The sequence below is a fragment of the Dermochelys coriacea genome, chromosome 2, assembly GCF_009764565.3.
Source record: "Dermochelys coriacea isolate rDerCor1 chromosome 2, rDerCor1.pri.v4, whole genome shotgun sequence".
Classification (NCBI taxonomy): domain Eukaryota; kingdom Metazoa; phylum Chordata; order Testudines; family Dermochelyidae; genus Dermochelys; species Dermochelys coriacea.
This window is the reverse complement of record NC_050069.1, coordinates 262,950,326-262,976,379: the sequence shown is the minus strand read 5'-3', so window position 1 is coordinate 262,976,379 and position 26,054 is coordinate 262,950,326. Positions and strand designations below refer to the sequence as shown.

At 46.6% G+C, this 26,054-nt stretch overlaps 1 protein-coding gene and 1 long non-coding RNA gene across 5 annotated transcripts in view; one reads left to right on the top strand and one right to left on the bottom strand.

Moving 5' to 3' along the window:
• The window catches only part of LOC122459067, a 36,002-nt gene extending 10,523 nt beyond the window's left edge, over positions 1-25,479 (top strand). Inside the window, exons 2-5 of one of the 3 annotated variants that reach the window (XR_006279512.1) lie at positions 5,212-5,431; positions 8,512-8,708; positions 23,932-24,007; positions 24,640-25,479. This is a non-coding gene — a long non-coding RNA (uncharacterized LOC122459067). Of the gene's footprint in view, positions 1-5,211; positions 5,432-8,511; positions 8,709-12,868; positions 13,313-23,931 lie in introns of those variants that run through there. The other 2 variants (XR_006279511.1, XR_006279510.1) reach the window with 2 other exon arrangements.
• Positions 1-26,054, bottom strand: part of LOC119850741 (vasoactive intestinal polypeptide receptor-like) — a 175,678-nt gene that overhangs the window by 7,104 nt on the left and 142,520 nt on the right. For both annotated transcript variants that reach the window (XM_038389191.2, XM_043509745.1), the window contains exons 7-10: positions 15,382-15,535; positions 12,912-12,972; positions 10,447-10,516; positions 6,106-6,197 (exon numbers count right to left, since the gene is read on the bottom strand). In XM_038389191.2, the coding sequence (XP_038245119.1) occupies positions 6,106-6,197; positions 10,447-10,516; positions 12,912-12,972; positions 15,382-15,535 (377 nt within the window). The remainder of the gene's footprint in view (positions 1-6,105; positions 6,198-10,446; positions 10,517-12,911; positions 12,973-15,381; positions 15,536-26,054) is intronic.

The window sequence follows — 26,054 nt, the reverse complement described above, 5'->3', positions numbered from 1 at the left end:
ACATCTGCTCAGTAAGATGTGCCAACGGCAGCCACCAAACCTGTCCTCTGTTCCCTATGCTGGCTTCCCATAGAATAATGAGTCATGCTCTAGGTCTCCAATCCTTCTCTTCAAGGTACTGAATGGCCTGGATCCAGGATATCTAAAAGCTTGACTAACGCCCCATGATAAAGACAGTGGCTGAGTCTTCTGGCACAATGGCACTTCCTACCATAAGGGTAAAACATGGGTGTGGGAGACAGTTTTCTCAGGGGCTGGTCCCAGCCCGTAGAATGAACTCCCCAAGGAACTAACGGCCATCGCAAAGCTGACTGCCTTCCACTCCAAATGCAAGGAGCTCTTCTTCCACCTGCCTTGTCTAGCACACACATAGCAGTGTGTGCATTAACCCCCTCGCCAGCCCTACCAACACACAACACTGCAGACAGAATTCCCTCACCCTTGGGAGAGGAGGAGAAAAAGAATGACCCACACATGCCAGATGTTAGTTACGTTGCTTAGTGCATGAATGGTGGTGGTCTAAGAACCTATGTAGAATAGCATGTTGCTGGAATTAATTAAGTGCAAAGTTCTTGTTACAGAAAACATGGGGTTTTATCCTCTGTCTTGCCTGAAATACTGTTGTCCCCATGCTGCTTGATTGTCCATAATTTCAAAAGGCTTTTTCTTGAGGAGTTCCTTCACGTTTTATAATAAAGTAAAGCTCCATGGCCGTACCATTAATGAATGAGTCAGCAGCGCACCTGGTGTTCGAGACTTGGACTCAGATGGAATTGGCAAGCATTGAAAGATACCGTCAATGTGTCAACAAATTCTTTCTTCAACAAACAGTGTTGGGTTGGGGCAGAGACAGAGGGGGCGGGAGGGTCAGATCTCAGATCTGTTAGACTAAAACAAATTCTTATCTCAGATTTGGCAGGAATAATTGAGAGGTATGATGAACAGCTCTCTTGGGTCATCCAGACCATACCTCTGCAGTTGGCAGGAGCTTTCTGGATACTGAGGGTCAAATCCTGCCATCAGTTGCACTCATGCAACTCCCTTGATGTCAATCAGGTTGCACCAATGTAACTGAGGGTCACATTTGGTCCCAAGGGCCAAATTCAGCATGGTGTAAGCAGGCACAAATCCAGTGACTTGGCTGGGAGTGACATCCACTTATACCAACCCAGACTGGCCAAAAGGACACGGATTGAGCACGGAATTTAAAAGACTGGGTAATTCAGTGCAAGGACATTTCAGGTATGAAGCAAAATCATTCTCGCAAGCTCAACAAATGCAAGACATGAACTTTTGTACTTTCAATAGGTTCCAGATACCAAAAAGTGATGGGCCCAGCATAAGTACCTTCACAGAATAGCACAGAAGTGTTGAAATCCAAGAAGAATGCAAGACCAGATTATTCTTGGATAACCCTTTCAGTTTCACTTTGCAGCATAGGCGGGCATTCTGTGCCCAGCTGCTTTGTGGGTGTCTGAAGTGGGAGTGGGCCAAAGGTCACATGCAGTAGCCAAGCACGATCATAGTCTTTGCACGCCTGAGTGTAAGGACTGCTCCCTGCTATTGTCTGCAGAGAGCTGGGCAGGTGCCCCGAGTTTCCTGCACACTTTCAGGGGTGTGGCAGAGGGAAAGTTTCCCCTGTGCACCTGGTAGCCCAGGGTGGAATTCTGCCCTGGGGCAGTGGAGGGTTTGCTGGTTTAGGAACAGGCTGAACAACACAAGATTTATACTGTTATATTGCTGGTTCTAATCTACCCCACATCAGCAGTGACTGAGAGCTTGTCTACACTATCATGCGGGGTTGATCTAAGATACGTAACTTCAGCTACGTGAATAGCGCAGCTGAAGTCGACGTACTTAGACCTACTTACTGTGGTGTCTTCACTGCAGTAAGTCAACACTGTGGTAAGTCAACAGCTGACGCTCTCCCGTCGACCCCGCTTGCGTTTCTCATTCTGGTAGAGTATCGGAGTCAACAGGATAGCGCTCAATTTCTCGCATCTAGACTAGACAAGATAAATCGACCCCCACTGGATCAATCGCTGCCCGCTGATCTGGCGGGTAGTGTAGACAAGCCCTGAGAGTTGTTACCATATGAAGGATGTTTGGTGGCTGTGACTGGGTGCTGAGCAGAATGACTGCAGAATTAGGCCCCTGGACTGCCAGCCCCATTTAGGTGAATAAAGTGGAGCTGGCTGGAAAGAACTTGCCCTAACTGGGGAATGAGAGCCAGCTGCCAGCCCAATGAGCCCAGGGCTATATAAGAGGCTGGGAAGAAGGAAGCCAGGGAGGCAGGATGGAGGAGAGCGAGGGAGGGCAGGCAGGCAGGGAGAAAGCCCTTCGCTCCTGGGTTCAGACACAAGGAATCCGGCACTATGTAAGCTGTATGGTGAGAAAATGGTGGGAGCTCAACCCGGTCAATAAAAAGCACCAATAGTTATTGAACCCCAGGATCTCTGAGTAAAAAGAAAAGGAGTACTTGTGGCACCTTAGAGACTAACAAATTTATTTGAGCATAAGCTTTCATGAGCTACAGCCTAGCAGAGGTGGGAGCCAAGAGGGCCCTGCCGCAAACTGCTACAGTAGCCTAAGTGCAGTGAGTCTGGGCTGGGATTTTCAAAGGCATCTCAGGATATGAAGTGTTCAGTTTGATAGGATTTTGGCACTTAACTCCCTTGGGCTCCTTTGCAAATTCCAGCCCTGAGGGGCTCAGTCTATTCCCCACCATGTGAGTCAACATCAAACAAAAGCACGTAGTACAACTGTCCCCCTGGTTGGCAGCAGAAAAAGCAAGGACTGAACGAACATTGAGCCTAAACTCCCCTTGCTTGACCAGGGGCCTGTCTAACCATCCAGCTCAAGGTTCTGCATGGCCACTCATCACCGTAGCGCGTGATCCCCTTACACGTAACTAAGACTGGCAACCGCAAGATGCCTCTGGGTCACCAGGGACTCTTGGGCTCTTCTCCCTGTTTGAGTCTGCTTGGGCTAGTGGAGTTTTTGCAGAGGGAAGTGTAGGGAGAGGGGTGGTAGATATGGGGAAGGCTATGCTTGCCCAAGAGGCAGTCCTTCTAGGGGCACATTGGCAGTGCAGTGTGGGGAAACTTGGATTACTGCCTCTTGTGCTATAACTTTGTCTGTGGGTATAACAAGGTAGCTTTTTCCAGCATTAATTCACTGGGAACGTTTTTAAAAAGACCAGACCCACCTCCTAGATCACTAGGACCTATCCTTCCCTTGGCTGCCTGTGTACGCACACAGAACTTTCATTGAGATTAATGGGAGCCAGTTACCCAATGAAGGCAAGGATCTGGCCTCAGGACAACACTTAGTTCTAGAACATATTTCAATATGCTGATTTAATCTCAGCACATCAACAGGGATGTCGTAATCTGAAGCGGAGACACGACATCTGACTACAGATACATAAAGGGATGTAATAGAAAAGGCAAGGACCAATAATGCACACTGGTCAGTGAGAACAAAACAAGAATGAACAGGCTTTAGTGAGCTGCAGCAGGGAAATGGTAAGATCAAATGTCGTTTCCTTTCTATGTCTAAGAACAGTTCAAGTGGAGAAAGTGGAATCATCATCACAAGAGATTTTCAAGGCTCTGGGAGACACCCAAATTTAAGGGCAGAGTAAAATTGGTCCCTTTCATCATATAGGGGGATGAACTAAATGACCCACTGGAAATCCTTTCCAATACAAATCTTTCCAGGAATCTCTCCATGAAGATCTAGATTGTTCCAAATGCTGATTCAGGACAGCAGCAAGATGCAAAAATGGGTTGGTGTCTGATCTTGGTTCTATATAGGGCCCTACCAAATTCACGGCCGTGAAAAACACGTAACGGACCGTGAAATCTGGTCTCCCCCCGTTAAATCTGTGCAGTATAGGGTAAAAGCACACAAAAGACCAGATTTCACGGGGGGAGACAAGTGTTTCTGAAATTGGGGGTCCTGACCCAAAAGAGAGTTTTGTGTGTGTATGTGTGTGTGTGTGTGGGGAATCACAAGGTTATTTGGAGGGGGGGGAGTGTTGCAGTATTGCCACCCTTACTTCCACACTGCCTTGAGAGCTGGGTGGCTGGAGAGCGGTGACTGTTGGCTGGGCACCCAGCTCTGAAGGCAGCATCCCGCCAGCAGCAGTGCAGAAGTAAGGCAGTACCAGACCATGCCACCCTAACTTCAGAGCTGGGCGGCCCGAGAGCGGCGGCTGCTGACTGAGGGCCCACCTCTGCAGGCAGCAGCACAGAAGTAAGGGTGGCAATACCATACCAGGCCATCCTTACTTCTGCGCCCCTGCTGGTGGCGGCTCTGCCTTCAGAGCTGGGTTTCTGGCCAGCAGCTGCTGCTCTCCAGCTTCCCAGCTCTGAAGGCAGCGCTGCTGCCAGCAGCATCGCAGTGCTGCAAGCCTCCCACAATAACATTGTGACCCCCGCACATCTCCTTTTAGGGGCAGGACCCCTACAATTACAACACCGTAAAATTTCAGGTTTAAATAGCTGAAATCATGAAATTTACAATTTTTAAAATCCCATGACCATGAAATTGACCAAAATGGACCGTGAATTTGGTAGGGCCCTAGTTATATACCTTTAAGCTGGAGTGAATCTGTGGAGCTGTATAGACTTACTCCAGATTTACACTGATTAATTGAGACCAGAATCTTGCCCACTGAGACTGACTTTGATCTCACATACACTGATGTAAATCAGAAGTGGCTCCGCTGAAGTCAGTCACATGCCGTTAGTACAGAAGTGCTACATTATGTAGGTCATTTCAACACACAGCGATAGTGCCTCTGAATGCCACTGCCCTTCCATATTTGTGCAACAGAAAGTGTTATTATGATCATAAGGTTCAGCACAAAGCCCTTTAAATGTGGAATCCAGGGCTTCTCCTGTAGCTCCTTCCTTTGGGGAGGAGCCAGAATGTGTCATAACACAACAGTGTCTGGAGTCTGCTGGGGGACAGAAGCCATTCTGCATCTGTCTATGGGGGATATGGAACAGCAATCAGTTATCCCACACTACTTCCCTTCCCCCAGGCTTGCTTTCTGCCATCTGGACAAATGACTGACATTAAATCCATCTGATTTTTCATTAAATCATGAACGTAACATACCCCCAACTGTACAGGATTCCAGACAGCTGTGCCCACTGTGATCTGCGGTCACCTCTCTATTCCTCACTCTGTTCTTTTCAGTGTCACTTCATGCAGGGCCGGCTCTACCGTTTTTGCCGCCCCAAACACTGGAAAAACCTGTCAATGCCGAATCGCCACAGCGGACAGAAGGAGAGAGAAACTGCCACCTAATTGCCGCGGTGGTGGAAACTCTGCCGCCCCAAGCACTTGCTTGGAACGCTGGTGCCTAGAGCCGGCCCTGACTTCATGGCTGCGATGCCTTGGGACACAGCACTACCAGGTAAGTCTATGGTTCTGGAGACAGTACCGAGGACCTGATGAGTTCCCCCAAAAGTCTTCTCCAAAAGCCTGATTAAGCAGATTAACTGGAGAAGCAGGCCCCTGCTGGGCAGCACATAGTGAGCTTGGGGTCTGGCCGAACCCCAAAAACTTCACAATGGATGAGGATTCCAAGAACATGGCTTGATCTAGTTACCCTGGATGTGAAATTGCTGGACCAAGTTCTCTGCTGATGTAAAATGGTGCAGCTCCACTGAATGCAAAGAGACTTCAATGGAGCTGTGAAGGTTTGCACCAGGGGAGGCTTTGGCCCGTTCTTCCTGAGCCTCAGGAAACTTTTAGCCACCTATGCCAACTGAACCCAGTAAATGATGAATGTACAAATCAAGCACCTGTTTGTCTTATAATAAGCGTTGTCGTGGAGCTCACCTGTTCATTGCTATTCCTAGGAGCAAGACTCCTGACCCATCTATAAACAGTTTGACAGCCAGACGCTTGATTATTTTAGCATATCTCCCAACTCCCTAACCTCAGATACCTTTGATCGACTCAAAACATTTTGGAGTGGGATCAATCAAATGTAGACAGGGAGGATGGTTCTGGGTAAGCAAACAGCCTTGCCTGACAGGTCTCATCAACACTGCATGGTTCAGGTGAAAACAGTCTAGGACTTACAAGTACTGGCTGGTTTCATTGCGCCCGACATCTGGGGAATGCAGCTTCTGGAATAGGATCCGGATAATACAAATGAAGAGGATGAAGTTTACCTAATGGGGAAGAGAGAAAGGAGAGAGAGAGAGAGAAAAAAGGGGGTTAAACTCCCATGATCCCTTTCCACAGTGAAAAGAGCTAGTTGTTAGAGGGTATTCCTTTTGCCTCAATGATCTGTTCATGGAATGAGCAGTTGTTAAAAAGCCACAAGCAGAAAACCTCACTCTGTGAGCACATGGTAAACTGAGACAGAATGGCAGCCATCCTGGGCCTGACATCAGCCTGCTTGGGACTTTGTGTCATACATCTCAAGTATGATGATGTCAAACCCATAGAGCACAGCTCTGCACGACGTCCTGCTGCACGGGGGAGCTGGCGACGGGGCAGGATTAGAGCTTTTCGGTTAGTTGAGCAGCGGAGGTCACGGCCCATAGTAGACGGCGATACGGGGCTCGCTGCCGGGCACGTCACAGATGGGATGGGGGCCGTGCACCAAAAAAATAGATACATGGAACGGTGTCAGAGAGAACTGCAAACAGGCTCCTAATCTGCCTTACCAGGCATACCTTCTTCACACACACGCCAGCGAGCTAGGGCAGCAGGGAATTAACATCACAGGTAACACTGGCACATTGCCTCTGCTTCCAGACTAGGCCAAAGCATAAAACCACTGGTGTCCTGGAGCTATTTTTATTATCCTTAGCTCTGCTTTTCATCTGAGGATCTCAAAGTGCTCCAGGTACAATCATCCTCTTTTTGCAGCTGGAATTGAGGCACGGGGGAGGCGAGAAAGGGGACTGCCCAAAGTCACACAGCAGCTGGCAGGACTAGAACTCAGGTCTCCCCAACTCCCATAGCAGTGCTCTAACCTCTGAAGAATGCTGCTGGTTGGCACAACTGATAAGCAGGAGATGATCTACATCAGAGAAGACTTGAACCCCTGGTGTGAATTACACCAGTCTGGGCACAAACTCTCCTTCCTTATCCTTTACCATTAATGACCTCTCGAGTGATTCTTATTTTATATTGTCATAGATGTAAAGGCCAGAAGGAACCATTATGATCATCTCGTCTAGCCTTCTGCACAGCTCAGGCTAGAGAACTTCATCGAGCGATTCCTACATCTAGCCCAACAACTTGTGGATGAGCCAGAACACCTCTCCTTTAGACAGTTATCCACTCTTAATTGAAAGACACTAAAGGATGGAGAATTTACCACAGACCTTGGTCAAGCTGTGCCAGTGCTTAATTACCCTCATCTTAGCTATCCCACTTTGCTCGCCATAGTTTCTGATTGTGTTTACTAGCCTAGAAAAAAAAAAAGAAACTTGCCCCAGACAGACAGGCAACTAGACATAGGGGGCAGATTCTAATCAGCATCGGTAACATGCGAGTCGTAGTAAGTGAACATAAGATCTGAGTTGCTTCTCAAGCATCTGTGCAGTGTGCAGCATTGACTGTGTCAAGCCCAGGTGGCTGAGAGAGTGAACAGGGAAGGTTAAATGTGAGTGGACTATGCTCAGGCAGATGGGCAAGGGGGACAGGCTTTAGCGATGGATTTGTTTGAGGCATGCAGAAGAAAATCATAATTACTGGACAATGTCTGTTCTATGCTGAGAAAAAAATTTAGATTTATTTTATTGAACAGCAGCAAAAGATATTAGGCCTCCCATCCCAGGAGAATGAAGTGCATTTATTCCTAAAAAAGGTTACATCGGGAAAGAGAAAATCTGAACTACCAGTCTTTCTGAAAGACAAACATTTTGACATATGTCAGATAATGAATTCATTTCAATTTAGTAAGGTTAATAAAATACAAAATGGTTATTAAAAATGTTTGTTCTTGAGATTAGCCCTGTGACAAGTGATGCAGGCAGATTGCTTCACGCAAAGGATAATATACATTGGCAATAAGGAGAACTTGTGTGCAAGATAGAGATCTCAGGCTGGGGTGGGCTCTACAAATCTTGTTTTGTTGATGTTGCTTTCTCTATCCGTCCCCTCCCGCATGTTTGCCCCGAGTAGGGGGAACAAACTCAAAGCTGAATTCAACTGAAGTTCATCTGATTTCAGGTTCTTGCTCACAAATGGATCCAGGTTTGCTGAACACCCAAATGGGGAAGTTGTATAGAATCAATAGGGATGGAACCAACCGGTGTCTTTAGAAACATCATGGGGCTCTATGGTCTCTTCTAGCTCCCACAGAAAGAGCTCGATATCAGACACTCCCATTGACTTCAATGGGAATTAGATCAAGAACTTGAGAAATTACTCTAAAAACCTATAGCAAGGAGGTAATTTTCTATTAGATTCTATAGGATGATGCAAAACACCTATGGAAAAGTGATAATTTTGTGTTAAATCCTTTAGGACATTTCCATCAGGGAAGGTTTAAATACCTCAGGATGAGCCTGGGCTGAATTTTGCATTTGAAAAAAACGGCAACCAGAGAAGACTATTTGTGTGTTCAAGAGAAAATTGAGAATTGGTTGGAGGTGAAATCAGGGAAGAGATGAAAATGAGGGGTCTGATGAAAATCAAGGAAGTGATATGGGGCCAAAAAATGGGTAGGTATGCTGGGTCAGACAATCTGCCTATAATATTCCTTGGCCCAATTGTGCTGCCAGACGTGTGGGAGTACCACCTGCTGATGGGGGAGTTACTTGTGTACAACTGAAGATGACTCGTGTATGGGTATCAATAATAGAGTTGTTTAACCCCAAGTAACAGGAGGCAGACTCTAGGACTTTGCACTGAGAAGCAGGGATCCTCTGGTGGGCTGGGTTTGGAACCATCCATGAAGGTGCAGTTTAATTAATAAAAAGAAAAGGAGTACCCGTGGCACCTTAGAGACTAACAAATTTATTAGAGCATAAGCTTTCGTGAGCTACGGCTCACTTAGCTTATGCTCTAATAAATTTGTTAGTCTCTAAGGTGCCACGGGTACTCCTTTTCTTTTTGCGAATACAGACTAACACGGCTGCTACTCTGAAACCGTTTAATTAATGAGTCATATTAGCAGGTGGCTCTGATTAGCCCCCAACCTGAGTACAAGAGGAGATGGAGCCTCTCTGGGGCAAAGGAAACCAGGGTCTGAGACAGAGGGGTCCGGCAGAGAAAACCCTAATGCGGGAAGAGAAAGTTGCAGCATTGTTTTTGAAACGGAGTTAGGGTACGTGTACACTAGAAACGCTACAGTGACACAGCTGCAGCTGTAGCATAGACACTTACTACAATGACAGAAGAAGTTCTTCTACTGCGATAGTAAATCCATCTCTCAGAGAATTGGTAGCTAGGTTGATGGAAGAATTCTTCTATCGACTTAGTGGTGTCTACATCGGGGCTTAGGTCAGCTTAAGTACGTCTGAGAATTTTTCACATCCCTGAGTGACGTAGCTAGGTCAACCTAACTTGGGTAGAGCTCACCACCCCTTAGATTTATCTATTTGCTACTGTGTATCAATATGTTCTTCAACATCTGTGTCCTCCTTTTTCAGAGTAGAGGTAAAGGGCTTGTAACACTCATTGGTGCCTCTTTCTTGGAGATCGCTTCCACCAACTTTCCAGGTTGGGCAACTCAACCTCCTTTCCCACATGCTCCTCCATTTATCAGAGGTTTCTTTATACCACCGCCCACCACTGTAGTATCCAAGCACTTGCCCTTTCCTCCCAGATGCTGTGAGATGAAGTGTTAAGGGAGCTTGAGGGCCGAGGGCCTGATCCTACGAGGTCTAGTGCACCTCTGAGACTTGCCAAGAGTCCTCAGCTCTTACTGAAGTCTAACTTACCCAAAGTCAAACCTCCTTTGGGAAGGACGTCAGCACCTCACAGGAACAGGTCCTGAGCATTCTAATCCATGACCTATTTCTTAAAAGGTGGAAAGGTTTTGCAAATGGGACTCTAATAAGGAAACATCTGCTCTTCTCACATTAGTTTCAGTAGAACACAGGAAATGCCAGACTGGATCAGACCTGCGGTACAACTAATCCAGTATCCTGGATCTGAGAATGGCCAGCACTAGCTGCTTCAGGGTACAACAAGCCCTTCAGTAGGCAGTTCTGGATAATCTGCCCTCCAAGGGAAGTTACTTTAACCCCAGTTAGTTAGGTTGGTCCAGGCTTTGAAGACAATTCACCCACATCAGAGAAATACTTGGCAAAGACTGTTTTCTAGTCAGCCTGTCTATCCACTTACGTCTGTCTGCCTGCATATGCCATTTACAGGACACTCATCCATGCATAACCTAGGGTCTGAGCTTTCACTAACAAGGGCTTTTGCAGCCAGTGGAGATTGCTGATACTTTACCAAAATAGAAACCGCAATAGGAGCTCTGATGATCAACCAGTACTGGGACTCGCCTATGTCCTCCCAACACCTGCAAATAAACAAAGGAAAATAACAACCAAATAGGAGCAAACAGGCTGTTATGCAGAAATCTGATGAAAGCTCCAGTGTGGGGTGGCTACCAATATTTCAGATGCAAAGCTTCACAGACAAGGATTCCAGAGAGCAAAGAGCACTGAGTACCTGCTGAGTGAAACCCTGGCCCAGCTGAAGTTAATGACAAAACTCCCATTGGCTTTAATGGCATGAAGGATTTCATCCCACGTGTTGTGATATGGGTTGTCTTTAACTGGTCAACATTTGGTTGGAAATTAGAAATGTCAATTATAAAATTTTAAAAGTAAACAGGAACATTTTGGACAATGTTCACAACCATTTTTCCTTTCACCCTCCCGTATGGAACTAATTGGTTTTGTTATTAACAGAGGGACACATTCATAATTTTGTTCCCTTTTTTTTTTTAAATCAGCTCTAGTCATTGTAATAAACATGTTACTTACGAATGAGGGACATATTGATAAGATACAGTATATGCTAAAGAGAACCAATTTTATCACTGTTTTGAAAGCCCACGTGCCCAGCACTGGAGCATAAAGGCACCAATTAAAATACTTATTTTGTTACATACATTTTTAGGTTCATTTAGGGATGCTCAATAAATGGACACACCTGGTTGTTAGGGGAACTCTTTTAATTCTTGCAAAATGTATGCTGCCGGGAATAAAAACCATAAAATCCCAGATTGGTTCATGAGACACTCAAATGATAGTTGCTACCCTGCAGACAAATTCAAGCCAGCAAGCCTCTCAAAACTTAGACTCTCAGATTTTAAAGCCAGAAAGGACCATTATGATCACCATCATAATTGCATGTTGCAAATGTTAGAAGGAAGGGTATACCCAACATGTATGTAACTAAAGCCTGATTCTGCAACCTTGAGTAGTAGTTACCATACAAGTAGTCCTACTGGCTTCAGGGAACTGTTTGTCTAAGTGTTTCTCTGCATGAGTACAGATTGCAGGATAGGGTCATAATTACTCACATGTCATTTGCTACTTGTAAAACTTCATAGAATCATAGAATATCAGGGTTAGAAGGGACCTCAGGAAGTCATCTAGTCCAACCCCCTGCTCAAAGCAGGACCAATCCCCAACTAAATCAACTTGCCCCATCTTGTTAGCTACAATTGATCTGATCCAGATTTAAAGAAGAAGAACATAAGCTTTGGTTCAGGAGGATGAGGGTGGAGTACAGACTTGAAGGGTTTGGCTGGGAAAAGGTCACGGGAGATTATGGTGAGAGAGGCATGGGGTGCTTATTCAGTTACTGTGGCATTCACAAATATAGTGCTCAGTCCAGCAAGCTGTCCCCCTCCCATTGAAATGGACAGCGAGGGCGCTCTGCACCCTCACAGGATCTATCCCCAAAGTGGCATCTTTGGCAGGTTTGGACCTTCATGTAACTTTCTGTGGAGTCACAAAAAGCCCAACATCTGAACAGAGCTGGGCTGTTATCAGAGATCCTGGGCTACAGCAGGGTCACCAGACGGAAATGGGAGGAGTACTCCGTGGATGTCAGCTTTGTACAGTAATTTGCAAGTGAAAGGGGAAGTGAGACATGAGCCCTACATTATCACAGCAGCAATGATAATGACATGGTCACTTCTTGGTGGCCACCATTACTTGTGACATGGGAGGAAGGGCCCATTTCGGAGACTCGAAGGCAGTTCCCAACTGCTTTAATCTTGGATTAAAAATAATCGACAATAAACATGAACCCATAAAGCCAAACTGTACACTCAGATATGCAAGTGCAACTCCCATTGGCTCCTTTCGGGGTTTTACAATGGGTCAAATGGACACACAATGGGCCAAATGCATTTCTGGGGTAACTCCACTGATCTCAATTTAGTTAGCATTAGCGGTGTTACGCCACGGATGAATTTGGCCAATATGTTTAATAATACTTTCCATTTCCAAAGCAGCTGCCATCCAAGCATGCCAAAGACCTTTAGAAGCATTAATGAATTAGCCATGGTCTCACAAATCCCTTGGGAATTAGGTTAATATTATTACCTCTGTGCACAGATGGGGAAAGTGAATCAGAGAGGGAGTAAATTCCTTGTGGCAGAACCAGGATTAGAACTGAGATCTTGGGCCTCCTGGCCTTGTGCTGGAAAAACAAGCCCATCCGTTCACTCATTAGATTTAAAAGCGAATGTTCTTCATTTTAACTTTTTAAGACAGTTCTTTTTATTCTGATTAAACTGGTATCACCTCTCAGAAAGGCCAATTCTAAAGAAAAAGTTTGATTTTCAAAGACTTTTTACAGTTCATTCTTGCAAAGCAGTTCGGAGCTAGCTGATGATATATTTTCCTTTAAGGTGTCTTAAATTCGAAGAAATTAAGATGACTTCAGAGACTTACCCAATGTTGTCATAATGAACCTTGATGACAGTCCAGGCTGTGATGAAAACTGATGGAGCACCTATCAGAAGAGAAAGAGGGATCAGTGTCACAGTTGCTACTTGTTTTCGCTGTCAAGGCCCTTCCAGGCCTATCTCCACTCGACATCTCAATCTCATTCACTATTGAGACATTGACTCAAATTGTGACAATGTTGTGGGTAGGTGAGGATTGTTTTACAAACCAGAGTTCTGGGCCCTTGCCAAGCTGGGCACGTACGAACCAAGACTGTGGGGTTGGTTCATACTTTGTCTGTCTGAAAGGGATAGATTATAAAACAGAAAATATCATATTGCCTCTATATAAATCCATGGTACGCCTACATCTTGAATACTGCGTGCAGATGTGGTTGCCCCATCTCAAAAAAGATATATTGGAATTGGAAAGGTTCAGAAAAAGGACAACAAAAGTGATTAGGGGTATGGAACAGCTGCCATATGAGGAGCAATTAATAACACTGGGACTTTTCAGCTTGGAAAAGAGACGACTGAGGGTGGATATAATAGAGGTTTATTAAATCATGACTGGTGTGGAGAAAATAAATAAGGAAGTGTTATTTACTTCTCATCACACAAGAACTAGCTTTCATTTCACCAAATGAAATTTAATAGCCAGCAGGTTTAAAACAAACAAGGAAGTATTTTTTCACACAATGCACAGTCAACCTGTGGAACTCCTTGCCAGAGGATATTGTGAAGGCCAAGACTATAACAGGGTTCAAAAAAGAACTGGATAAGTTCTTGGAGGGTAGGCCCATCAATGGCTATTAGCTAGGCTGGGCAGAGATGGTGTCTCTAGCCTCTGTTTGCCAGAAGCTGAGAATGGACGACAGGGGTTGGATCACTTGATGATTACCTGTTCTGTTCATTCCCTCTGGGGCACTTGGCACTGGCCACTGTTGGAAGACAGGATACTGGGCTAGATGGACCTTTGGTCTGACCCAGTATGGCCGTTCTTATGTCTGCATTTTGCTCATTCATTTCACTGTATAAATAGATGGTTTATTTGCTTTCTCATATATGGGCTACTTGTGGTTTCAGATTCCCAAGGGCTCCTGTGTGCATCGGAGTGAGGAAAAAACACCTCCAGCTGCTTCACATTTTAAGTGCCTGAAATATGGGACAAAATGAGGTTTCAGGGAGAGGGGGCACTCAAGCCAACCATTTGGTTTATTTTAAACAGAACCCTCAGACACCCTCATCCGAGTCTAAAGAAAAGGAGGACTTGTAGCACCTTAGAGACTAACAAATTTATTAGAGCATAAGCTTTTTTGAGCTACAGATCACTTCATCAGACACATTCAGTGGAAAATACAGTGTGGAGATTTATATATACAGAGAACATGAAACAATGGGTGTTACCATACACACTGTATGGAGAGTGATCACTTAAGATGAGCTATTACCAGCAGGAGAGTGGGGGGGGGAGGGGGGAGGAAGAAAATCTTTTGTAGTGATAATTAAGGTGGGCCATTTCCTACAGTTGACAAGAACGTCTGAGGAACAGTGGGGAGTGAGTGCGGGGAATAACATAGGGAAATAGTTTTACTTTGTGTAATGACCCATCCACTCCCAGTCTCTATTCAAGCCTAAATTAATTGTATCCAGTTTGCAAATTAATTCCAATTCAGCAGTCTCTCCTTGGAGTCTGTTTTTGAAGTTTTTTTGTTGAAGAATAGCCACCCTGAGGTCTGTAATTGAGTGACCAGAGAGACTGAAGTGTTCTCCGACTGGTTTTTGAATGTTATAATTCTTGACATCTCCCAAGAGTGTCTATTCTTCAACAAAAAAACTTCAAAACAGACTCCAAGGAGAGACTGCTGAATTGGAATTAATTTGCAAACTGGATACAATTAACTTAGGCTTGAATAGAGACTGGGAGTGGATGGGTCATTACACAAAGTAAAACTGTTTCCCCATGTTATTTCCTCCACCCCCCACCGTTCCTCAGACGTTCTTGTCAACTGCTGGAAATGGCCCACCTTAATTATCACTACAAAAGGTTCCCCTCCCCCCCCCCGCTCTCCTGCTGGTAATAGCTCATCTTAAGTGATCACTCTCATTACAGTGTGTATGGTAACACCCATTGTTTCATGTTCTCTGTGTATATAAATCTCCCCACTGTATTTTTCACTGAATGCATCCGATGAAGTGAGCTGTAGCTCACGAAAGCTTATGCTCAAATAAATTTGTTAGTCTCTAAGGTGCCACAAGTCCTCCTTTTCTTTTTGCGAATACAGACTAACACGGCTTCTACTCCGAAACCTGTCTGACGCTACCACCAGTGACGCCATCTGGCAGAGAGGTAATGCACACATGTCATCTCTCCTGTCTGATCCCACACACGAAGGGGTTAAGTCCCTGCTTGAGACAGCTCCAGGTCACCTTGAGTTCATTTTCCTACCATTCATATTCAAGGCGCTAATGCATACCCCAGCCAATCAGGATATACCACCAGAAGTACTTCCTCTCTGAGAAGAAAGAGATGACCAGAAGGGTGTGCAGGTACAAGCCTTCCACCAGCAGCCAGAAGAAGTTGGCCATGATGCAGTACTGAAAGAAAACCATTGCGGCCTTGCAGCCCACCTGGAAGAGAAGAAAATAACAGAGGTGAACTGAGGAGGTGTTTTAATTGTAAGAGATTCAGCGGAAACAAACAGATTTGCTGGTAATGCTTGTTTTCTACTTAGCCCAATATCTGGAATCTGTAGAGTCTGTATTCACTATGGGCTAGATTGTTCCTGGAACTGCACAGCGTGGCTGTGTCATAAGGGAGACCAAGACAGCTGTGCTCTGTTTATGCCTGTCTGGTCTGTCCAGTGGATTTGGGCCTGCAGGGGTAAACGAGTGCTTGTACTTGCTGTTCCCCACCGTGGTGCGAATGGGTGAGTCATGGGTCTTTCCTGCTCCCAACACACAATCCCAAGCCAGTACGGGGAAGGTGGTGATTTTCTGCTGGGACAGACCGGCAGCAAATTACTACCCCCACGGACTACATCTGACATCTACTGACAGTCCACAAGCTAGCCTTGTCTAAATCAGCCTTCAACCTTGTGTCCAGTTCTGGTCCTCCCAGCACCTAAGAGATGTAGCAGAAATAGAGGGGGTTCAGAGATGAGTGACAAAAAGGGCTGGGGGAATGGAAAGTCTTCCAAATATGAGGTCTTAAAAAGATTGCATCTGTTTGGTTTGGAAACGAGATGAATAGGAGGGGCTGTGATAGATGTATACGAAATAAAGAATGGTATAAAGCAGGATAAGAGAGTGAACAGAACACCCTCTGTCATAATGCCAGAACAAGGGAACAGTCAATGAAATTTAAAGGCAGCAGATTTGAAACTGAAGGGACTTTTTTTTCCTGACACACACCAAAATTAGCCTGTAGAACTCACTGCCACAAGATCTCATTGAAGCAAAGAGATTGGCTGTATATCTGGACAATGAGCTCAGTTACATAAGATAAGATAAAAAATGTAAGCAATATCGACACTTGGGCTCAGAGTATATGTCAACCGCTAACTGCCCAGGGTTAGGCAGAACTGCCCAGATAGGCAGGTTATTACAGAGCTCTTGCCATGAAGCATCTGGTACTGGCCATTGTTGGAAAAAGTATATCAAACTTCACTGACCACTGGGCTGCACTGGTAGGCAGTTCCTGGCTTCCTATGGCAAGGAACTTGCACCCCTCCAGCCTGAATTTTACCATCACACCATTTATTTCTTGATTAGATTTCTAGCAATGCTAAAAAGGGCTTCGATCGATATGCTCTAGGCACCCTTGACATGCTTTAGAAATACATCCAGTAGCATCAAAGAGGCTACTCACAGCCTACAGTTCTACTCCTCAGGAATAAGAGGAGCAGACTCTGGAGCTCGGTATTGAACACCCTTCACATACTTGTAGACAATTGTCCCTTAGTCACTGTATTGGCAAGTTGTAAGTACATAGGGCCAGGTCCTCAGCAGGTGTAAATCTTCCTTTCCCTGACATCAATGGAGCTCTACATCAGCTGTGGGGACCTGGCCCTTAGTTCTTTCATTGTCTTCTTTAAATCTCATGCTAAGAACAAATGATTGGCACATCGGCGCCCTCCTGGGATCCAGACTGTGCCAGCAGCATCTTGCTGCGGAGGGTGTGTGGGGGGAGAGAAGCAGGCAACTGGCAATGCAGCTAACTCCAACGGAAGGGAAGGTGACGAAGAGCTGATGTGACAAGGCACCGTCCATGACAGCCAAAGCACCGTGCGGGCTCCTGACATCTGTTCGCTTCTCCGCCATCTTGGCGCACACCTGGCAGGTTGGCACCAAGGCAGCTTGCTTGCTTCATGCCCAGCGCAGGGGAACGGTAGGGCCAAGCCCTGTTTGCCTCGCTCAGTTGAGTAGCCAGTGGAGATTACCGGCGGAAGTAAAGCAAGCCAGATTCGGCCTCCTGCGGCAGCTGGCACATGGCCGGGAGCCGTTGGGTTCCAGGAAGCATGGGGAGGAATTCTGATGCTGTCAGGCTTTATCAGATGGCACCAAAACCCAATCTGCTCTGCATGCTTTAACCTTGGCGCATCCTCTCTGGAGAGATTGGTTTTAAGCCCTGCCATTTTCCTGAGCTTTTCAGTTCCGAGTATCTAAAGAGCACACGCCAGGTGTTGCATGGAACCAGGAACGGGAATGCTTTCAAGGGGCCCAGGTGGATGCTCAATCACTGCTCTACTGGGGTTTGCTGCTCTGCGAAAATTATGTTAGTCCTGCAATAAACAGCCTGCCTGCTTGGGGATCTCTCTGCTCTTAAGGGCTACCTCTGTCACCAGGGACTCTTCCTCTCCAGGCCATGTGGCTGGGGGAGCAGGGCCAGCTTGAAGCCTGAGGTCCCCTGCTGGGGGTGGGGGATGGGGTCTGCCGGTCTAGTCTGGGTGCGAGGAAGGGGAGGGGGGACCTGGCCAGTCACCCTCTGCCCTGCTGGTACTCAGGTACTCCAGTTCCTGCTAGGATGTACTCCCCAGGGACCTGGCCCAGCCCTGAGAGCTCCTGCTCTTTCAGGAGCTCTTTGATATTTCTTTCAGACTCCAGGCTTCAAGGCGCTGCTGCCCCCGCCCTGTCCAGGGCTATGAGGCACGGCTCAGATAGCAGGAAGAAGTGCCCCTGCCATTTTAAGAGCCTTGACTTATTTACAGAAGGTGGGTGCGTGATAGATCACAGAGCTGCCTGACGTGAATAGGCAGTGCCTGATGACTCATGTGCCCGTCCCTGGGAAAACGCGTCTCCCCGGAGGGTGCATTTCCTCCAGGGAAGCACAGTAAGACCAGACTCTGTAACCCACTGTCCTAGGTGATTACCCCACCCCTGGCCATAGGACCGGAAGGGGAGTAAAAATCGCCAGACACCCTTGAAATGGAAGGAACAGGAAACACATTTTATTTACCTAGCTCTGGCAGCCCAGGGCATTGCTGTGAAAATGATTTGGTCTTGGTGGGGCTTTGGTTCAGTTTGCAAGCAGCACTAGGTTTGAGCTCTCTGCTTTATTCGGTGGAATTGTGGCGGCCGCCATTTTGGCGAGGTTTGAACTGGGGCCCTCCCAGGCTGAAAGCAGGAGTATGCTTGGGAGGCATAAGAACCAACCTGAAATGGACCAGGGGAGTCTCCACCGCTTGAGCGCAAAAGCCAGACTCTGTGGATGGGGCTGTAACATCCTCACAGCCTCTGTGGGCTGGACATAGAGGGAGGCATGCACCACGTTCACCAGTGGGTTACACACTGGTTAAAGGAGCGCAGAACAGGAACATAAGAACGGCCCTACTGGGTCACACCAAAGGTCCATTTAGCCCAGTATCCTGTCTTCCGACAGTGGCCAGGAGGGGAAGCTCTGAACAATGGCGAGGAGGGAGCTCTCCCTATAACTTGAGCAGCCCCAGCTCAAGAGGAGTGGGCTGTTTCTGTCTTGCTGCCTGAATTTTGAGCAGCAATTCTGAGGATGTGTGGGCTGTTTCTTTAAAACCGTGCCAGGAAATGAATTGGGAAGGGGAAGTTGCTGGCCAGACATAGTGAGAAAGAGGCGGGGTACTTTAGGGATGATCTGGTTTTCCTTAGTCCAATGAAGTTCCTTGTTCAGTGTTAGAAGAAAGCAACTCTGAGATTCTTTGTCACTGACACAGGGCAGCAACCAACAACAGGAAGTGCAATGGGGATTCTGTGTTTGGTAGCAGGAGGAAGGAAAGAAGCGATGCTTGTGATTTGGTGCTGGCACCGGGGCTTCAATAAGTAGCTCGCATTTCCCTCCGAGACACTACGATCCTGGCGCTGAGGGATACTGTGCTGCTGGATGACACATAAAACCTAGGTCCTGTCTTGTGTTTATAAAGATCCCACGTCACTTTTCACAAGATGAGGTTTTTGCCTCGGTGTCCGGAGAAACAACTTGGGCTGCTCAGAAACATTTCAAGGAAACACTTTTTTCCCCATTGACTTCAGGGCGAACAGGATCGGACCTTCAATTTATACCTCTTGAGAAAGCAGCTGTTTAAGGAAGGACTGTTTAAAGAAGGGTTGCTCTAGGGAGGATAGATAGTGCTAGCTGAAAGGTGAGGAGGGTAGCAAGGAGTGAAACAAATCAACATTTCATGCTGCACGAAAGGGATGACAAGGAGTAAATGACTAATGATGGGAAAGGAGCTATGTTACCAGGCTACCAGAAAATGTTTGATGATCAGGAACAGTGAAACAGTGGAACAAACTCTATTGTGAGGTAATTACAGCACATCCCCCAGATGTGTTTTCGGTGAGGCTAGATATGTTGATGGCAATTAATGTTGGGTGCTTCCCTGCTGGAAGCAGAGGATTGGGATTGACAATTGGAGTGGTCCTTCTCAACCCCTACACCAACCAGCCTGGGGTTCTGCCCCCTGGGAAGTTTTCCGAACTGCAACAGTGATGTTTGGGAGAGCAATTATGGCTGAATAGCCTGTTTCAGTGCTAAACATGAAGGCGCCCCGTAGCATGACAAAGAAGGAACGCAATTTCCTAATCTTGATAATAAAACTTCCCTATCTATTGTAAGGCTCAGCTAGTTTTATCAAGCAGCATGGGAATGCAAAGTGATATTACATCAGTATTGGATCAGTAAGTAATCTATCCATTTTAGGATTTTATACTGATGCCCATCACCACAATATGCAATAGTGAGATCCCTAGAGGTCTTAGAATCATAGAAATCAGGGTTGGAAGGGACCTCAGGAGGTCATCTAGTCCAACCCCCTGCTCAAAGCAGGACGATCAGCGAGTTATCTTAAGTGCCTATACACAAATGCAAGAAGCCTGGGAAACAAGCAGGGAGAATTGGAAGTCCTGGCACAATCAAGGAATTATGCCGTGATTGGAATAACAGAGACCTGGTGAGGTACTCACATGACTGGAGCACTGTCATGGATGGGTATAAATTGTTCAGGAAGGACAGGCAGGGCAGAAAAGGTGGGGGAGTTGCATTGTACATAAAAGAGAGCAGTATGACTGCACAGAGCTTCAGTATGGAACTGCAGAAAAACCTGAGAGTCTCTGGATTAGGTTTAGAAGTGAGTCTTCTTGATGCAAATATCCCCATACACATCTGATGCATGACATTATAATTATATAAGCCACACCTACTTCCGGTTCTTCATGGAAGACAGGAGATGGAAGTAAACACTGCCTAGACTTCAGCTGCAGATGTTCATCGTACCCTAGCATGAGGTGGCAGAGGTGATGTCAGTTAGGGTTAACACTGATCCATGTTTTTTATTGAGCCAACCAGCCCTGACTGGAGGACTGTTCTGAGCAGTGTTACTGAATTTGGTGGGTTGATTTCATCAGCCATGGTCATCTCCTTGGGCTTGATTCCCCACCGCCTTGCATCTTGTGTAGACGCTCACACCTGGAGCAAGTGAGTGTAAAAGACGGCCCGTCTGATGAGCGGGCGTTTTACAGTCACTGTGGGCGGGGGGTATCAATCAAAACATACGGCAGGGCAGAATCAGGCCTGGTCACAGCCAAGGCACTGTTCAAACTTTGTGAGCAGCATCTACAGCACAACCCCCAGATGTGTTTTTGGTGAGGCTAGATATGCTGATGGCAATTAATGTTGGGTGCTTTCCTGCTGGAAGCAGAGGACTGGGATTGGAAATCTGAGAGGTCCTTCTCAACCCCTACACCGACCAGCCTGGGGTTCTGTCCCCTGGGAAATTTTGTGATGCAGCCGCCCTCAGGAGCATTCAGATTTAAAGGCAGGCACAGAGAAGGGCCCCCAGGAGAACAGGGGCATTGAAAAGGTAGAAGTTGCATTAATTTGCATGGGAAGAAAAGGGGACATTTCACAATCCTCTGGGGGGTCAGTGATTGAAGTGGTTTTGATAGTGAGCCGGGCAGGACGCAAACATCACCTCAGACAACAAGGGGTCAGAGCCTCAGCTGCTTTAACTCATCACAGCTCTGTTGATGTCAGTGGAGCACTGACACGTTACACCAACAGAGGATCTGGCCCAGAATCGAAGAAACAGGGAGCAAACAAGGCCAAATTCAGAGCTGGTGTAAACAGGTGCATCGCTATTGAAATCAATGGAGTTGCACCCGATTTGCGTTTGGGCCAAAGTATTTAAGCAACCATGGGCTGAGTCAGTCGAGTAGAGCTCATGCCCAGGGTGTCAGGCGCCAGTGAAGGTACATTGAGGATGAACCAACGGAGGAGATGTTTAGACCGGGACGGCGTGAAGGGCCCGTGAGGAGGGGCAAAGCTGGGAACTGGTGAGGAAGAAAGGCTGCTGGGCTGGTATGCGGAAGCTAATAACACTTATTATTCTTTTCTAAGTCAAGTGGATTAGCCCAACCTCTCCCTGAGAGAAGTTTCTTTCCCACAATGAGGGGCTTTGGGCCAGATGTCTTATGCAGTGACATGCAGCCACCACACTGCAGGCAATTAGTCACTCGCAGACTGACTGAATACTGTGGCACACTAAAAGCTCCTGCATCATAATCCCCCATGACTAATGACTCTGGGTATTCCCACACAGTCGTAAACTAACTGGCAACTTTCCCTAGTTACCCTAGCTCAGCAGAAACAACTCAACTTGACGGGAGCTGGTTTGACCACCCCGTGTTCTGATGGAGGTGCAGTGAAACACCCCTCTACTCTGATTCGTGGCGTAAACACGGGAATGCTCCAAAAGCGGGAGGTGCAAAGTTTATTGATGGCACAGCCAATCTGTAGTGCCAAAGAGTGCAGTTGTATCTCCGTGCATCTCTCGGTGTCCCTTTCAGAGGTACAGTTTAAAAGGTTTCAGAGTAGCAGCCGTGTTAGTCTGTATCCGCAAAAAGAAAAGGAGTACTTGTGGCACCTTAAAGACTAACAAATTCTTATGCTCAAATAAATTTGTTAGTCTCTAAGGTGCCACAAGTCCTTTTTTTTTTTTAGTGTAAAAAGTTGCACTAGGTCATTATTCAAATGCCCCTAAGGGCGGAGAAGGGATAGCTGAAATTGAGGTATATTGCACATTTAGCCTGTATAAAGAGCAAGTGTCAGACTCTGCTCTCTTTGAAGCAACAGTGGGTCATATTCTGTCCTGCACGTCTCCGGGATGCTGCACAGAACTTGCAGCCCATTGGGAGGAGGCCTAAGGTGGCTTTAAGCTGCTTTTGTGACCTCCCAACCCTTGGCTGCTCTGGGGCTCCTGGTGAAATTCAGACAGTCCTGGGGGCCTGACTAAGTTATGGCGGTGTCCCTGGGCTGTAGCACTGCTTGGAAACTCTGCTGCGCTGTGTTCTGGAACCCCCATCCTGACATACCCCTCCCACCCCTAACCCTGCCCCAATGCACCCCCGACTCCAGGGCTTGTGAGGAGGTCATTGGAACTCAGCTTTATAGCTGCCTTCAACAGTACTTGTGCCTGGGGAATCCTTCCAAGGCCAGATCCAGATTCTTTAGGGTCTGTTTAAGCTGCTCCAGTCCTTTCACATGGCATACGAGAGCTGGAGCAGAAGTGAGGATCACACCTGGTAAGCTTTGCCAGTGACTTCAACAGAAGCAGGACCGGGTCCTAAACTTGTGATAGCCCTAAAACAATAGCATCTATACAGCATGTTTCACCTGCAGAGCACATGCCAGACATGAACTAACTCATTTGCATAACACTTCTGGGAGGTCAGTCACTGTGTTACTCTACTCATTTTACAAATGGGGGAACTGAGGCACAGAAGGGGAAGCCCAAATTTTCAAAAGTGGCCTTTAATTTTTGGTGCCCCAGTTTTTAGGTACCTGATTTTAGTTAACTAGACGCATGATTGTCAGAGGTGCTGAGCACGCCTGGCTCCGAACCACGTCAGTGGAAGCTGTGAATGCTCAGCTTGCCTGAAAACCAGGCCCTCAGGGTGCAAGTGACAAAAGTTATTTAGGGGCTTAACTGCCATTGTTTTCAATGAGCTCGACACCTCAGTATCTTTTTGAATCCTACCGTTATCGCTGTGTGCATCTCCCAAACCAACAGCCGCGATCGACGTGCACGTCGCTCAAACCCTTTTCCCTGGATGCAACTACCATGAAAGCTGTGTCCAGAGCAGGCACCCAATAACCGAGACAAAAGCTGAGTCTACTTTAAAAATGTGGGCATTAGGTGACTTCCCAAAGGCCACAGATGGAGTCAGTGCCAGAGTCCAGATTAGAATTTAGGGATTCCCTATTCCTAATCATGCTAGTCTGGGCTTCTGTCCCTGAACACAAATGATCAGATCACTACATATCATGGGCCAGCTGCCAGTCTCATTCACACTGGAGTCATCAGAATTTCTCCAGCTTTACATCAGTGTAAATGGCCTGGAACCTTTAACGTCTAGAGGGCTCTGTTACTTGCAGACAATGTTCGTCTCGCTGTGAACAATGAGGGTGCTCTATGAATAGCACTTAATGCTCATGGACTAGGATTTATAAGAATAGAGCCACATTCAGTCTGCGCTGAAAGCCCTTTTCCTTCCAGCAGGCTCATTCCACGTGGAAACACCTGGTTGTTAATTGCAACCTGGATGTACCTGACTCATTCAACAGCACAGCAGGTGAGGTCTACCCAAGCTATATGCAGCAGTAGGGCAGGTGGGGTCAACCTGGAAATGCCTAGTGCATGCATAACAGCATGTTCTACCTAAAAGGCTGGGAATGGCAGCAGTCTTGCTTTAACTGGACCCAGCTGGCTCATGTATAGTCCCAGCAAGTAAGTTCTGTCCAGACTAATCTACTCTGCCTGTTGCAAGGGGATCCACCACCATAGCATCTAGGCACCCACCACAAATTAAAAAGACTCGCGCTGCATTTGCCCATAGTCAATGTTGCTCTTCTTCTCCTAGATCAAGTTGTTTTTGATTCCTACAGTTTATTGTAATGCTTATTATTGATTCCTTCTCGGTGTCCCTGTTGCCTGGCTCTGCCTAGATCATTGGGTAACATACAGCAAGCAGAGTCCAGCTAGGAGATACTCTAATGGAGGTCTCCAGGAGCAGGCAAACAGTTAACTTGCTTTCCAGCTAAGAGAACAGCTGGAGCCTTATTTGCCGATTTCTCTGCCTGCCTGCAATGCAACCTATTTTGTGAACTGCTGCCAGGAGTAATCAGGTAAGTGCGGGGAGAAATGCTCTGGCTCAGCCAGTTCTTTGATTCCAGAGTCTGATTCAGCTGCATTTTGTAATTGCAGATATTGAACAAGGCAGCGTCCCAGCGGGGAAGAGATGATGCTCTTCTCCTCTGAACATGAAGAGCTCTCACAGCACCAGCCTTGGCTCTAAACCTTCCCCAGAAGATGAATTGATGCCTTTGAGAGGGTCTTTGTGATTCACACCTTCCCGATGGCTTTTCGCAGACCGCTTTTGCTTTCATCTGACACGCCATCCCTTTGGGCCCAGCTGTTTAAGCTGCTGCCTTCTGAATGAACCTGATGAATCAGCGAGCCAAGAATGGATTTCTACGATATTGGCAATTCAAGTGCAAGGCTGGAGGAAAAAAACGATTAAAAAGGCAGATTTAATTAACAGATTGCTGTCAAATGGGGAGACAGTAGACTCCTCCACCTCTGCCGACATCCTGGGTAGGGCAGAGTTGGAGAGATTCTAGTTCTTTTCAAGCCAACACTGCTGATATATGCTTAGGAGTGCAGGAAATGGGTGGTGGATCTGGAGTGTAACAATATGTAATTATTAGTCTTTGCATTTCAGGGATTATATTGCAGTGCATTTGGGCTTGCAAATTCTTGGCATGTCCAAATGCAGTAAGGGAACATTTATGGATTCGCTGTTATCTTTTCTCCTCTGCCTCCTCCCTATTGTATCCACTTGTTGACTCTCATCTTACGTTTGTATTATATGCTGTTTGAGGCAGAGAGTATTGTTTCACGGTGTGTGTATCATAGTACAATAGGGTCCTGATCCATGATTGGGACCTCTAGGTATTATTGTACTAAATAACAACAGGGCTGTAATAACTGGAGAACTATGTTGCTCATCCGATTTCATGGTATGATGAAGCCCCGATCTCATTATTTCAGCCTCATGTCTCATGAATCTATATACTAATAAAGCACCAATCACCGTATAATCTAAATGCCCAAGGGCCCCATATTGTATTCAGCTATGCAATGCATCTTCCACTGATTTCAGTAGGGGTTGCACCAGGTATCAGATCAGAATTAGGCTCCAAATACAGATTTTTTTTTCTCCTAATAGGACAACATTCTCTGCTTGTCGGGCTTGTATTCCATAGGATGGCTTTTCTTTTGAACGAGGTACTTATGGGGGAATATGGTTTATTAGCCAGGGCATCACTGTCTGTACTGAGGGATGGCTGATGGGGGCAGATGAGTCTTGCATTATGTTCTACCAATTTTCCTGGTTCCTTTCTGAAAACACCTAGGAGCAGATCCTCTCCTTCCAGTCCATTCTCTGTGCATAAGACACAGAGGAAGTGTAAACATCTCCTCTGGCACAGAACCAGTGTAACCGGCTCCTAAGCCAACCTCCAGCACAAGAGGTGTGTCAGGAGTGGGGAGGAGCCAGGGGTGGAGTTTGTTGTGCTCTGGCTATGCTCAGATAGCATATAGGCCCTTGGGGGCTCTTA